General features: G+C 40.2%; 1 protein-coding gene across 2 annotated transcripts in view; it reads left to right on the plus strand.

Moving 5' to 3' along the window:
• RETREG1 (reticulophagy regulator 1) overlaps positions 1–16,725 on the plus strand; it is a 123,636-nt gene that overhangs the window by 104,302 nt on the left and 2,609 nt on the right. For both annotated transcript variants that reach the window (XM_032626445.1, XM_032626446.1), the window contains 5 exons: positions 9,408–9,534; positions 11,633–11,717; positions 13,652–13,789; positions 14,567–14,631; positions 14,828–14,954. In XM_032626445.1, the coding sequence (XP_032482336.1) occupies positions 9,408–9,534; positions 11,633–11,717; positions 13,652–13,789; positions 14,567–14,631; positions 14,828–14,954 (542 nt within the window). The remainder of the gene's footprint in view (positions 1–9,407; positions 9,535–11,632; positions 11,718–13,651; positions 13,790–14,566; positions 14,632–14,827; positions 14,955–16,725) is intronic.

Here is a 16,725-nt window from a genome sequence, read left to right on the forward strand (position 1 = left end):
TATTCCTACACATATAAAGGAATACACACTAATTACTGTGATAGGTAATGTATAGAAGCATTCGGCTAAATGCATTAAAAAAATCAATAGAAGTCACTAAACTATTTTTGATTTGTTTTTCTTTGTTTGATATCTGTTCATTGTTTATATCCATTCCTTCATTCGATATTTTATGTGCCTTGTAGAAGTCAAGTTCTGTCAGCTGCTGAAGACAGAGCCGTATCTGTGAATCCGTTCAGGGCATTTAAGTCTCACGAGGTGTCAACATTACAAAGGAAAGTAACTACAATTGAAAAATTGCTACAAAAGAAAATGATGGGGCTTCCCTGGTGGCGCAGTGGTTGAGAGTCCGCCTGCCGATGCAGGGGACACGGGTTCGTGCCCCGGTCCGGGAAGATCCCACATGCCACAGAGCGGCTGGGCCCGTGAGCCATGGCCGCTGAGCCTGCGCGTCCGGAGCCTGTGCTCCGCAATGGGAGAGGCCACAACAGCGAGAGGCCCATGTACCGCAAAAAAAAAAAAGAAAAGAAAAAATGATTTATTGGTGGGGGTGGGCAGGGCTCAGGAGGAGAGATTCAGGGAGGAGATGCACACGGTGCTTGTGACACAGTGCCGGCCTGGGAGCGCCCAGAGATCAAGGGTATCATTGGCACAGGGTATGGAATCACTTGAGGGTCCTGGCTTGGAAAGGGCTGAAGCAGTGGAGAGAGAAAATAGGAATCTAAACTCCTTGGTTCCAGGCTTCACCTGGGAACCGAGATGCTGTATCGATATGTCTATTTCTGTAGCTCAGCATTCAGGGAGTCCATAATCTGTCCACGTTACTGCTCTAGTGTTCTTCCCACTCGTCTTTGAAACGATGCCAAGTTCCATTCCAGAGAGTTCTTCCGGTGTCTCAACCTCCAATTATAAGCGTTCTCGGCTCCATTTATGAAAGCCCTACTTTGTGTGTATTTGTTCTGTGACCTCACTCAGCAGGATGGCTAATGTATCTGAGCCTCAATTCCTTCATCTGTAAGACAGAATAAATAATAGGCCCGCTCACAGGCTGACTGTAAGGGTGGAATATGACAGTGAGTTCACAACATATGGAGCGGTGCCCGGCTCCTGCTGAGTGTTAGCCAGTATTCTTACCTCACGTTGCCCGGAACCCCCATTCCTTGAATTTTTCATCAGCTGCCTTGGTGTGAAGTTTTCACTCTATTAGCATCCTTCCATTCTACTAAAACCATCACCTAAATAGAACCGTTTTCCTAAAAAACACTAATTCTAAAAGATACATGCACCCCAGTGTTCATAGCAGCATATTATTTACAATTGCCAAGATATGGGAGCAAGCTAAGTGTCCATCAGCAGATGAATAGATAAAGAAGATGTGGTACATACAATGGAATATTACTCAGCCTGTAAAAGAGAATTAGATTTTGCCGTTTGAAGCAACATGGGTGGACTTGGAGGGTATTATGCTAAGTGAAATAAGTCAGACAGAGAAAGAAAAATACTATGTGTTCTCATATGTGGAATCTAAGTAATACAATCAACTAGTGAATATGACAAAAATGAAACAGATTCACAGATATAGAGAACAAAACTAGTGGTTACCAGTGGGGGGGGAGGGGCAACATAGGGGGAGGGGAGTAAGAGGCACAAACTGTCAGGTATAACATAAGCTACAAGGATATATTGTACAACACAGGGACTATAATCAATATTTTATAAGAACTATAAATGGAGTATAACCTTTAAAAATTGGGAATGACTATATTGTACCCCTGTAACGTATAATATTGTACATCAACTATACTTCAATAAAAATTAAAAAATAAAGTGAACAAAGTAACAAATGAAACCATTCAGGTACTAAAGACTTTAAAAAAAAAAGTGAATAAATTGTCGTGCTGATCTCTGTGGAATCTTATTCCATAACTCTTTTTAATAGTTGTTTCTGCCTTACAATTTAAAATATATTCTACAGTTCTGCATTGCCCACCCCCTCCCCGGAAAAATGTAGCACTTTTTTTTTTTTTTTTTTTTTTTTTTGCGGTACGCGGGCCTCTCACTGTTGTGGCCTCTCCCGTTGCGGAGCACAGGCTCCAGACGCGCAGGCTCAGCGGCCATGGCTCACGGGCTCAGCGGCCATGGCTCACGGGCCCAGCCGCTCCGCGGCACGTGGGATCCTCCCGGACCGGGGCACGAGCCCGTGTCCTCTGCATCGGCAGGCGGACTCTCAACCACTGCGCCACCAGGGAAGCCCTGTAGCACTTTATTTTGTGTTGCAAATGCCAGAAACCAAACTGAAACCAGCTTAAGGTGAAAAAGGGAATGGGCTCCACAAAGAGGACGTCCATGTTTGAATTTGTTTTGGGCTCAGCAGAACCCAGGAACTCAGACCCGACCATCAGGCTTCGTTTGTGCCCTCTGCCTCCGCCTCACACTCCTCTCCTTCTCTCTCCATCTGCTCCACGATTCCTGTCTCTTGTTGGTAATCATCTCCGCAAATCTAAAGCTGAAGAAATATGTGAAAGGATTTGAGCTTTGATATGTTAAAAAAAATCCCTTTTTTTGCTTTGAAAAATTACTTTCAGTTATAAAAATACCTTCTGACTTTTAGGTTGACTAGTATAAGCTAAAAAGATTTATTATCCTGTAAAGTGTACAATAATGAAAAGAGAGTATCTTATATTCAACAGGCTCTCCTCATATATCCGATCCCCAGCTTAGTTTTTGAATGTTTTCCCCCACCAACAGCCCTAGATTCAATGAAATGTCATTTTGTAAACGTGAATTTCATATATACCACGAGCGAAGGAGAAATCACTTTGGGGTCGCTCACGGGTAGAGGCTGTGCCTTAGTTATCGCGAAATCCCTGAGGCGGGACTGGTGACAGACAGACAACCGCACTCAGTGCATGGTGATTGAAATGAACGGAGGGGAAATGACACTGAGACAGATTATCCGTTCTCTGCCAGGATTCATTTATTTCAGCATAATTTTTGGTTGTGCTCAAAGACACTTGGGGTGAAAGAGATGTAGCAGGCTGCTGGCACGTGTTCTCTCCTCCAGAATTACCGTCTATTTTTAAAGAGCACCCGAGTGTCACGTTTCTTAGTCTCACAGAGCCCCCTAACGGGGAGAACTGTGTGCTGCACCCTGAAAACCAAGTGCATTCAAGGTTCATGTATGGAGCCCTTAAACTGTGCAAAGGCTAACTGGTCTTTGAATATAACACTTAAAGACTTTTTGTTAAGTAGACTTTTAAAGAAAGAAGGTACACAATCATGTAAAAGAAAGGTGCTTTGCTGTACACCTGAAACTAACACAACATTGTAAATTAACTATACTTCAGTGAAAACCGGTTAATAAAAAATTCTTTACCCACTGAACTGTAGTGTCATCATCTATTATCACGATTAGTTTGCTATTTTCTTGCATAAATACTGTGCAAGGAAATCACTATGCATATATTAAAAGAGTACATCATTCACGATAGCATCAAAACCCATCAGATTTCTAGGAGCAAACGTCCTAAAGGATGCATAACCCTCTACACTAAAAACTATACACAAAAGATAAAAGAAAAACAAAATTATAGTATGTGTTCATACGTGTGTGTGTGTGTGTGTGTATTCAACAGCATTTATAATAGGGCTTGAAATATGGTAGCATATGTCTGCAGCTTTGTTTATCTTCTTCAAGATTTCCTTGGCTGTTCTTGGTACTTTAAATTCCCATTTAAATTTTAGGATTAGGCAGCCAATTGGCATTGTAAATTCTGATGAGGTTTTGAATTTGTAGGTCAATGGGGAGAATTGGTGTATTTACAATATGCCAGTGTGTCTACTCCTTGAACGTATTCTTCCATTTACTAAGGTCTTCTTTAGTTTTTCTTAATGATGTTTTGTAGTTTTTAGGGTAGAGATTTATACATCTTTAGTAACATTTATTCCTAGGAATTTGGTGTGTTTTTGATGACATTGTAAATGACATACTTTTTACAATTGCATTTTTGTAAGTTCCTATGTTATAAATAAATGAAAACTCAACTAAAAAAAAAAGATAGGTATGAAAGAAAAATTTAAAAAAATCATTCAGATCTGTTTGACCATGTGGGTTATTTGGTTCATAACAAAACTCACCACTTTTTATTCCTACGTTAAATTACTTAAATCACACAGTTAAATTACTTGAAATCAGTTGGATCCTTTTGGACGTTGCTTTTAAGACGTGTTAGGACCACAGCAGCATTCAGTCTAGGGCTCGTTATTCTCTGCTGCTGAGGTAGGACCCTTGTGAGTACTCTACCCGACGTGTGAATTTTGAGGCTTTCCAGTCTAGTCGGTGGGAAGGATTTCCAGGCATCCTTCCCAGCCCTGTGAGCACAGGACTCTGTCCCCTCTTGTCATTTCCCATGCCTTGTGCCTCACACATGCGCCCTCAGCTGGAGGGTCCAGGGGACCCTGCAGGTGGCCAGTGTTCTCTGTGCAGGCTCTACACCCCACACTCTGTCCCTCCAACTCCAGCCTCTTTGGACTCTCACTTCTGATGCTCAACTCAGGTGGTGGCCAGGACCCACCTGGGGGGCACCTCCCTGCTCTGCGGCCTGACACTTTCTCACTGGGTATTTCTTATTGTAACTCTTAGATAAGAAACACGTGCCTCAGAATCACCTGGGACACTAATTCAAAAGGCAGGTTTCTGAGGTCACCCCAGGCCTGCTCCATCAGAGTTTCTGGAGTGAGGCCATGACAGCTGCTATTGAAACAGTGCCCTGGGGTTCACACACACTTCCCACGTGGGAACTGCCTAACGAGATTACTTTGGCCACATCTAACGTCTATGCCTAATTGTATTCTAGTAGGGTTATGGAGGCAGAAAGAAGGGGTGTTGGCTTTGGATTCTACTGGGAAGCAGAGCTCCCTTCTGTGCCAAAGTGAGGCTGCTTGTCTGAGGGGCTATCTCTCTAATTCTTATTCCCTTAGAACTTCTCGGACTGGTGGAACCATATCGGTTCTTCAGTAAACAGCTGCTTGTCTTGGCCATGCAGAGTGTCTTTTGTCAAAAATCTGTCCCTCTAGTTTCTCTTAAGGAGAATGTAACTAAACGGAATCTGCCAGGGCCTCAGTTGGGTAGCTTTTCTGGCAAGCTCTGCACAAGCTGCAGATCCTTGGGCAGAGGCCCTGTGAAAGACGCCATGGCCTTGGGAAGGCTGGGAGGTGTGGCTTCTCACTGGGAACCACGTGAACTGGATTCTCGGAGAGTCTGGGAAGTTGGAGCTGGTGGTCACAAGGGAGGGACTCTTAAGAGGTCCTTATCTCCTAGCTGGAGGGAGGTAGGAAGGAGAGAGAAAACTAGCTGGAAGGAAGGAAGCAAGCAAGGGTAGAGAGAAGGGAAGGAAAGAAAGAAGAACAGACAGACCCACAAAAGGACCTTACTTCCCTTTGAACCTGGAAAATGCATGTTCTCTCTGAAACTATGGAAGAAAAAAACTAAGCCCTGGAATATTCATGCTGAAGCCATTGGTAGCTAATTTTCTCCCTTGAATGAGCTTCAACTATAGAAGACTTACACTCTTTGGTGAAGGACTTGGTAAAGATTCACACTGTTTTTTAGCCTCCTTTTCTGTTTGTTGGGCCTTTCATTGCACGTTGATCAGCGCCGAGGATGGTGGGAAGACAGCCACACACCATGTGAAAGATCTGTTTCCCTAGCATCGTCCAGTATTCACAGGAGATCCTTTCTCTGATTATGTGTTTTCTAGACAGGGCTCTCTAGGAAAACCTAGAGTTTCATTATGGAGCAACTCAGAGCCTGTGTGTGTGTGTGTGTACACGTGCAGATGTCACTTGTATTAATCGTTGACCAACCATCAAGTATGAATCTTACTTTCCAATAAATATTTGGATTCTGCACAGGAAGTTCTCTTTTTTTCTGGAATGGGTAGGTCTTAAATGATGCCGTGTTGATCCTGGTCAATCACACCTCATTCCTCCTGACTCTAGAAAAGAGTGAGGAGATGTCATTGAATTTGGTCTTCCCTTGCAGGGGGCACATGTTTTAAAGGGAATAGAACTGTGTTGGAAATCAGGAGCCTCCAGTCAGACATTTACTACTCTTCCCAAAACCCATTTGGTTAGATAATATTTTCATGACTTACACGATGCATTTCTCATTTCTGTTTGTGATGGTAACAGTAATTCAGATATCATTAGAATTCTTCAAGGCGATTTTTAAAAAAATTTGGCCATGCCACACGGCTTGTGGGATTTCAGTTCCCCAATCAGGGACTGAACCCGGGTCACGGCAGTGAAAGTGCTGAGTCCTAACCACTAGACCACCAGGGAACTCCCTAAGGCGATTTTGTTAAAAATAAATATAAGTAACAATGGAATTTATTGTCCCAAAGTACTGTCACAGACTTGTATTTTGACTATAGGATGTGAAGTGGGATATACTCGTGTAACAATGTTACTCATTAAATAAAAAGAATGATTATACATTTAAGTATCCAGGAATTTTAAATCAAGACCATATGTGTGTACATGTATAGCTTTAAGAACAGAAATACATCGATTCTTGTGTACCCAGCACTTAAAAAAGATATAGAACATTACAAATACCCGAGAAGCTCCCACTTGCCATCTCAAGCCTCATTCCCTACACACCCCCATCTTCGGTATCCCCTCTCCTGAATCTTGGGTTTTTTAAAAAATCATTTCCTTGCTTAAATATCTGTAGCTTAGTGTGATTTTGAGCTTTATATAAATGAAATCATGCTGTGTATATACCTCTGTGATGTTTTTCTCAATATTATGATCCTGAGGTCCAGGTATAAACATGGAGTTTGAGTTCCTCCATATCCATTCCATCTTTCTTTGTTTTATTTTAAGGGAATTTTATTAGTTTTATTTATTTATTTTTGGCTGCGTTGGGTCTTCGTTGCTGCGCGCGGGCTTTCTCTAGTTGCGGCGAGCGGGGGCCACTCTTCATTGCGGTGCGCAGGCTTCTCATTACGGTGGCTTCTCTTGTTGCAGAGCACAGGGTCTAGGCACATGGGCTTCAGTAGTTGTGGCACGCGGGCTCAGTAGTTGTGACTCGCGGGCTCTAGAGCTCAGGCTCAGTAGTTGTGGCGCATGGGCTTAGCTGCTCCGCCGCATGTGGGATCTTCCCGGACCAGGGCTCGAACCTGTGTCCCCTGCATTGGCAGGTGGATTCTTAACCACTGCGCCACCAGGGAAGCCCATCTCTCAGTTTTGAACACAACTCACTTTATTTGTTCATTATCCTAATGGAAGTATATTTTAAATTTGCTTCAAAATGCAAAATGTTCACCCATTCCATTGGAATTGTTAAAATAATAATAAACAGTTCCATTATAAGTTTTTCATTGATTTTTGTTAGAGTTATATTTGCCAGACAGGTTAACCAAATCCTTAAATACTACTCAGTATGCATAGAGAGCAGAGATTAAAATCTATATTTACGTCATACACTGAGCAGCAGAGTAGCCTACCCTTGCCAATTTGTAACAAGCCTATGTTGCTCTAGAAAGAAAGCCACAGTTCAATTTCAGATTTTACTCTCCTGTACAAAATCTTTTCCCATTCAGCTGACATACTGGCAAGATCTTGTTACAGATAGTGGCCACTACATGTAACATAAAAACTTAGTGTTTCTTTTAATAGGTCTGGAATCATTCGTACGATATGCATAGTGCTAGATTTGGTCACCAATGTAAACAGGCTTGCTCAGTGGTTCGAGTGTGGGAAGAGTTAATGAAGGCATAAACTGATAGCCAAACGTCCCCAAAAGTTCATTTCTTACAACAGTCGGGAAATCATTTGGCAAATGTCTACCTCGTGGAGTAGCATCAGCCTGAACACCGGGCAGCTCAGTGACTCTCTGGCAGAACATTGGTTGAGGCTGATAGAACAAAGAGGAAGGACAAGAACTACTTTTTTTTTTTTTTTTTTGCTTTTTTAATGCTATTGCACTCGTTTAAATATAACTTAAAATTTATATTATAAAGGGAAATGTATTATTTAATTTACAATTTCCTCGATGTTGATTTGAAAGTTTATTAAAAAGGAGCAGAATCTCAATGTACACAATTTCTGGGTAGTTGAGCATCTAAGGGCCAAAGTAGTTTTAATTTGTCGCAGGGCTACTGGAGTTGAATCCAGAGATCAGTCTCACCCTGACACCCTTGCAGTCATAGCTCAGAGGACACTTCACTAACAGTGTGTCCTCTACGAGACACATTTGTTTAAAATTGTCTGTGTAATAAATGAATTTGGGTGCCCTTAATAGAGCTTGTTTGAGCTGGTATATTTATGTGATGAGTTAGAATTGCAGGAGTGGGATTTGAACTTGATGGCATTGTAACTTCAGGAAATGCCCAGTATTTGCATGTCTTCTTCCTGCAGCTATTGTTACTAGTTTTCAGCTCACTACCATTCCTGTGGGAAGGCGGGGACCCACACACAGCACGTGCCTGGCACACACACCACATCCAGCACATTCTATGATGATGATCGGGAAAAGATACTCTAGACAAATACAGGGTATTGTGAGATCCTGTTGAGTTTGACAGTTTTCTGCTGAGTTGACCAACAGAGTATACAGTCGACCCTTGAACGACCTGGGTTTGAACTGCGTGGGTCCACTTAGAGTGGATGTTTTTCGGTAGTAAATTCTACAGTGCAACAGGGTCTGTCGTTGGCTAAATTTGTGGATTCAGAGGAACCACAGATACGAAGGGCCAACAGTAAATTATACATAGGTGGATTAACTGCAGCATTGTACAAGGATCAACTGTGGACTGAAAATGCTTTGTTCGTGTTGATGACGAGGATAATGATAAGATTAAAGCCAAGGTTTCTTTAAAGGTACTGTGGCTTTACTACCTTTAAGGTTTAAAACATTTCTGACAATCCCACAAGGCCCTGTATGATCAGGTTTCTTCCTACCATCCCAGCTCCCTGCAATGCTATTCTCTGGTTCGCTTTACTGCAGCCATACTGGGACCAATGGTGCTTTAGCTCCTTCTCACAACAGGACCTCTTGCATATGCTGTACATTGTTCTGTCTGGAGCCCTTCCAAGCCTTTATGGTAAATAGTGCGAATCCAGATCATAGCATAAAAGTGACATCTTCAGAGAAGATGCCCCAAAGCCTCCACCCTATATTTTTCCTTCATTGTGACCAGATAATCGTGGAGCTCGTTGCTTGCCTTGGCCTGTGATCTTCCTTAGACAGGTGTCTGGCTTGTTCATCTCTGAATTCACATGGCTCTTCCAGAGAGTGTGCCCACTAGGAGGTGCTCAGTGAATATCTACTAAAGCAATAAATGTTGAGTGACTCATCCACAATTCAGTTAAAAGTTTTGGTTTTCTTTTTCTCTCTTTAGCTGGGAAGTTATCAATTCCAAACCAGATGAAAGACCCAGGCTCAGCCACTGTCTTGCAGAATCATGGATGAATTTCAGCATATTTCTTCAAGAAATGTCTCTGTTTAAACAGCAGAGCCCTGGCAAGGCAAGTTTTCCAGAAAAGGAGAATGATGTGTGTGCTTTAAAACGTGAACTAAACTTGGAAACAAATGAATTAACCTATTTTATCAGCCTGTAAGGGTTCTCCAATTCTGAATATAATACACTACGAACACGTGCCATAAAAACTGATATTAGCAAGGTTCAGAAATGTTAGTGTTGTTAGCACTAGAAAATCCTTAACCTTATATTTTGAAATTGGATTGGATTTCTATTTTATCTGTATTTATGTAGCTTATTAACTAAAATGAATGATGATTTGTCCTCTCAGCCAGACCGAGGATAAAAACGTGTTATTAAGAATTTCAGTTTATATTATCTAGGCTGGTTCTCACGTCAAAGGAACACATAGCCCTTTGAGGGTGTTTTTGGAGGTAACTGAGTCTCACTTTCAGCCTAAAAAGTGGAGATTCTTGAATGCTTTACTTAAGAAAGAAAATCTTTGGCAGAAACATCCACAGTGATTATATAAATGGAATGAGTATTTTTCCAACAAAGATGAAAACCCACGAGGAGAGAGTTGAGTGGTTTGAAAGGGGTTACAAGAAATGCCCACTATAGGGTTTTTATGTGGAGAGGCAGCTTCCACTGTATCTTGACAGCACCGGTGAGCTACAGAATCATCAATAGACCCCTTCCCTTCCAGTGCTGTGGAAACGAATGTCCACCTGTAGTTGGAAGGAAGAACCTAGGAATGTCTTCATTTAAAATCCCTCTCTTTGTACCGTGTTACAGGAAATCTAACTTCAATGAGTAAGAGAACTATATTCGGACACATTTTGAGCATACTAAAGTTGCAACATTGTATATGGATAAGTTATTTTAATCACTGAAGGTGATTTTTAGAAAAGATATCAACATGGTAGCGGGGTGGGGTGACTTGTGTTTTTGATGCTTATTTTACTGAGATGATTAAACACATTTTTAGAAGATTCTGAACTTAAACTTCTGCGTTGGGTTGCATTAATATACCGTAAGTCAATTAACCTAAGATAACAATGCTACAAATTTAGTGGATAATGTGAAATCCCTTTGCGAAACTGAATTCTGGATATAGTAATGCTTTTATTTGTTCTTTTAACTTTTATGGTCTTTCCTCTTCCATTTTGCTATTAGAATTCCATATTCTTCAAGGATCCCTGATGTTTGAGAAACAGCTCTTACTTTTGTTTTCCTTTTGACTAGTGAATTTACTAACCCTGTGCCAAGAATGAAAAATCAAAGTTAATCTGAATTTTAGACCCCCTTGCTGTTTCTCTTAATCAGTTATTGATCAGAGTTCTGTATCCTTTCCTTGTGTGTCTTTTTGAAATTCCCTTAATGAATTTTCTTGGCTGATCAGTGAAATTTAGTACCGTAATTTAAAGGTAAAGCAAAGAAGTAAGATAGTTTATTTTAAATAATAGAGTGTGAAAAAGAAGTGAAGACTTTATGGGAGAATTTTTCTGTCTTGATGTTTTACTTAAAACGACCAAGATTCTTTTGGCTTCGACTGACAGAAAGAACATAATCAAATTTCACTGGTGGAATTTAGTTTCATTTGCCGGACAGATATGGTTAGGAAGGAGGATAGTAATGGCCAGTCGATTTATCCCGGCTGCTTATCAGCTGTGCAAATTACTGTTATATTTATGTAAATACCTCTCACTTCTATAACATGTTTTGCTGTGTTTATGAATTTCTGTGGATTTATAGAAACAGTTTGAACCTACAGATTTCGTTACTGGGCTGCATTGTTTTCAGCGAGTGACCCTGAGTAAAACAAGTTTCTGGGTACATACTATTCTTCAGGTCTCTTGCACCTGGTAATACAGCTGCAGGCATGATTAATAGGAGATGTTGTTCTCTGTGCCAGAGGTTAGCTTCTGGAACCTTCCAAATGATTATCACTTAATGTGAAAGTGGGCTAAGGCTGGTTGAACACAGCAGTCATTAGTCAGATCTAAGTGCAGAGAACACCGTTTGAAAAACATTTGCCATAACATGATAGACGGCATATAGGTCAATAATTTTGCGTGTATCCTGTGCTCTAAAGTATCTTGATGTTATGTACAACTGTCACATGTTGCTTCTATTATTTTTAGTTTTGTCTCCTGGTCTGCAGTGTATGCACCTTTTTTACGATCTTGGGAAGTTACATTCCTGGGGTTATACTGAGCTATCTACTGTGTAAGTATGGTAGAACATTTTGTCTAATTGATGGGACACATATGGTATCATTTAATGGTCTACAAGACGTTCCACAGCTTAGAAGAGGAGGGATGTGTTCTTGATTATAAAGCAAGTTGATTATTCTTTAATTTCCTGCTGTACAAAGTTTCTCCTTTTTCTAGAGACATGTTGCTATTTCAAAATGATAAGAATAGCTGTCAAAATGCAAGGTTATATATAAGTGATTCATTTTATTTTAAATTATGTCAGTAAAGCTGTAAACAAGCTCTACTCTCCACCCCCCACAAATACGTGAATACTTTTGCCATTGTGCATGAGCTGCGGCTCAAAATATAATTAAAACCACAATGAGACACCATTATATCCCCACCAAAACGGCTGACATTAAAAACACCGACTATATCAAGTGTTAGCCAGGATATGGTGGGTAGGTAGAATGGTACAACCACTTTGGATAACAGTTTGGTAGTTTTTTAAAAGCTACTATGTGACCGAGGCATTCCACAGCTAGGTGTTTTCCCAAGAGAAGTGAAAGCATACACCTATACAAAGACTTGTCCACAAATGTTCATAGTGGCTTTATTTGTGTTAGCCAAAAACAGAAGACAATTCGTATGTCCATCAACAAACAGACGGGTGAACAAACTGTGGTACATCCATACAATGGATTACTACTCAGCACTAAAAAAGTGATGTATGCAACAGTCTGGATGAATCTCAAAATAATTAGATTGAGTGGGAGAAGCCAGGTAAAAAAAAGAGTACATACTGTTTGATTCCATTGATATATAATTCAAACTAATCTTTAGTGACAGAGCACATAAATGGTTGCCTGGGGATGAGGCGGGTAGGGCAGGGAAAGACCAGAGGGAGGGATTAAGAGAAACATGAGGAAACTTTTGGGGGTGGTATGGTCACTATCTTTATCATGATAAGAGTTTCTTAGTTGTATGCATATGTCAAAACATCAAATTGTACACTTTAAATATGTGCAGTTTATTGTATGTCAATTGTAACTCAAAAGTGCTGGAAAAAAAGTTTCGATTTCCTGCTTCTCCTAAAAAATATAAAGATCTGGCCCTGCCACCTTTAGATGGGGCAGTCGCTCTCCACCCAACCAACCCTCGTATTTCCCTAGTTTTCTCGCACCAGCCTTTAACATTTACAGATACCTACCTCCTTGTCTTCTAGAGATATTTGAGTTTGCATCTGCTGTTTAAAAGGTAAATGGGCACGTGTCCTGACAACAGCAGAGAAATAAACAGTAGGGAATACAACGCCTTTCCTGTGTTGATCTTCATTTCTTTTTGTATTCCTGATGCCTCACACACAAAGGGCCAATGGTCAGAGCTCACATCCATTCTCCCAAGTAGAACTCCTGTGGAATATCAGCCCTTTGATCTGCCTTGTTTAGGAGGGAAAGGAGAAGAGAGCTAGGGAAAGCGAGTCTAATACGGGCAAATCATTATTCAGATGGTCTGTATTTATCTCATTTATCCTTCCCAGCAACCCCAAGAGATGAGGTCATTATCCCAGTATTACTGACGAGAGGCTAACAGATAGTTAATAACGTTTCTATGGAGAAATGATCATTTAACAAATAAATAGAGTTGATATTTTAATCCAGGACTGTTGTCGGGAAAGCACGTAACCTTTGTACAAATTTTGAGGGTAAGAGGATTGAAGGGATGGAGTTACCTAATTGCAAGTCTTTGAAAACCATGACTGTTGGGTTGTGTGTATATAGGAGAAAATGGTTTCATTACAGGGGGAAGAATAAAAACTATGGACTTATTTCACAGAGGCGCTTCCTTAAGAAAAAAAACCCAATTTGTCCGTAAGGGAACTGAAATAATTTTGTGACATACTAAGATGTAGCCTTTGGAAAGTAAGGTCACTTTCCTTAAACTCTCTTCCTCCTTATCTTGCAGTACTATGTGCATTTCTGTGTCCATTTTTTAAGTGTAATGATATTGGACAAAAAATATACAACAAAATCAAGTCATTTCTGCTGAAACTAGATTTTGGAATCAGAGAATATATTAACCAGAAGAAACGTGAGAGAGCTGGTAGGTAACGTTTGAATTTTAGATTCCACGCATGAGATGAGACATCAGCTGGCTATTATGAAATCACCTTTAATACATTTCAGGGTGTTTTAGCCTTTCACCACATTATTATTACAGAAGCAAATCCCCCCAAAGTAACATAGCTTTTTCCTATTTTAGGCTTTTATGCTTTTCTCAAACATACAACAAATCGCCTTTTTAATCCAAATTGTCAGGGGAGAGAGAAAAGGCTTCAACACTTCTGTATTTGCTACTTACTATTTATTTTCTCTAAGTCGTTTTCTTTGGGAGTGGACGGTTGCAAATAACAAATGACACAGGCAGGGCTGTGTGTGGGAGCCAGTAGAGGGGGCCAGTAGAACGGGAAGGAAAAGAAAATAGGGGGAAGACTAATGTGCTCCTTTTTCACTTTTTAACTTGGCTTGTGACCTTACAGATTCTCAAACTACAGGGAGCATCGGAATTGTCTGAAGAGCTTGTTAAAGCTTAGATTGCAGGGCCCATACCCCAGAGTTTCTGATTCAGCTGGTCTAGGGGAGTGCCTGGGGATTTGCCTTTCTAAAAGTCCAGGGGCCACACTATGAGGACCACTGATATGGACCATTTCCCTCGGAAACCAAACAGTTGCAAATACGTGGACCTTGTTATGTGCAAACATTTAATTACGTGGAGGCGTTGGAGAATATGAGGAAGGTGGGATAAGGATATCTAATGGGTAAAATACACGCTGTCTAAGCTGGCCAGGAAACTGAAAGCTTCCAAATTTTTTCCCAACAGAAGCAGATAAAGAAAAAAGTCACAAAGATGACAGTGAATTAGACTTTTCAGCTCTCTGTCCTAAGGTATTTTTTGTTTAGTTTTCAATTTGTTCCTGTGTGGTTTGACTGTAAATTTATCTAAATGTACCAAAACTGGAATGATATTCTTAATAGACTCCTCCTGTTTCTCTAAGATGATTGAACAATATCGAAAGGAAAATGTTTCAAAAGACTCCCCACAGAAGTTTGAAATGTGTCACTGGTATTTATATTAACACAGATTAGCCTGACCGTTGCCGCCAAAGAGTTGTCTGTGTCTGACACAGATGTGTCCGAGGTCTCCTGGACTGACAATGGGACCTTCAACCTTTCAGAAGGATACACTCCACAGACGGACACTTCTGACGGTATGCTCACACTCCTAGATGCTCTGATTTTTATAATTATGAGTGCGTGCAAAGGTATTTAATCTGTCAACTGCTGACTGGATAAACAAGGTGTGGTACATCTACACAATGGAATCTCACTTGGCTATAAAAATGAAGTACTCACGTTTGCTACAACGTGGATGAACCTTAAACACGTTATGCTAAAGTGGGGGAAGCCAGACACACAAGTCCACACCTTGGGTAACTCCATTTCTATGAAATGTCCAGAATAGGCAAATCCGTGCAGAAGGAAAATGGGTTAGTGGCTGCCAGCGGCTGGGGGAAGAGGGAATGGTGGGTGACTGGTAATTAATATGTTTCTTTTGGGATGATGAGAATGTTCTAGAATTAGATGGTGGTGATGTTGAACAGCTTTGTGAATATATTAGAAAACACTTAATCATATACTTTAAAAGGGTAAGTTTTATAGTATATGAATTATATCTCAAAAGCTATTTTTTTGAAGAGTATGAGAAAAATATCTAAGCTAATCAATGTCCAAATCTGCCTTTATTTTGAAAACAAACAATTGACGATGTAAACACTTAACTTCTGGAATAGCTGGTGGCATTGTTTATAGCAGTAATGGGACGGGGAAGGAGAGAAGCTAATCCCATATATCCAGGGCTAGTCCTTATTAAGAGGGACTGAAGCATGGGGGGCAAGTTTCCCAGATCCAAAGCTGATTCCAGGGTTTCTCATATACTATTTTTTTTTTTTAACTAACTTGTTTTTCTTCCAAGTTAGTTAAAAAAAAAAAAAAAAAAGCTTTCTTATCTTTTATAATTAGGTTAAGTACAATTTAAAATGAAATTTGAGACAAGTCTTGTGCAATAACTTTTGCTAGTCTCATTGGATTATTTCAAGTCATTTTAACAATATACTGAAAATGTAAGCAGGTTATAATGGAGGATTATGAATTAATTATTTTATACGTGTCTTTATAAGCAAGAACACACTTTCTTTTTCTAGAGGAAGGAAGAAGGCTGTGTAGTGTTGAAAAAATACAGGTTTGGAGATTGGGAGACCCAAGTGTAGCCTTGCTTTTGTCATTAACGTTATTGTATGACCTTGAACAGGTGACATGATTTCTGTGGACATTAGAACAAGAGGGTCACTGAAGTCCTCTCAAGCTCTACAAGCTGTACATACCTACAAGACCAGTAAAACAAACCCTTTGTTCTTAAGCATCCTATCTCAGATTTACACAACAAAGGGAGCAACAATAATTGAACCCATGTAGAAAGCTTTCATTAATTAACTTGAAGATTCCAAAGAGTTACTGAAAGATTTTCTGTGAAAAGTGAAAAACAGTGAAATCACTGTCTGCCTACTTACCTGACATTGCTTTCAAATGTCCCACATCTTAAAGCGTTCCTGTATATATTCAGGACCTATATTTTGCTAAAACGGTATGGTTAATTTCAGCTATATTCATGGAAAGCTAAATGTTTCCATAAGCTCTTAGGTTGAATATAGAATAGAAGGAAAAGCAGCTTCTTTTAACTCATTGCTTTAAACAAACACAGTTACAGATACCCAAACAGATCTCCGTGAATGAAAATGCAAAGGCTGGATAATAGTCACCATCTGCTGGACCCAAATCTATGAAAACGTCCAATTGAAATATTTTTTATTTTGGATTATACATATCCACATTGGCTTAAGCTAATCCTCTCCCCAGGAGCAGGATGAAATTTTGGTGAACGTTTAAACTCTAGTCAGAGCCCCAAGCTGACATTAAGACAGG

Source organism: Phocoena sinus, chromosome 3 (genome assembly GCF_008692025.1).
Source record: "Phocoena sinus isolate mPhoSin1 chromosome 3, mPhoSin1.pri, whole genome shotgun sequence".
NCBI lineage: Eukaryota > Metazoa > Chordata > Mammalia > Artiodactyla > Phocoenidae > Phocoena > Phocoena sinus.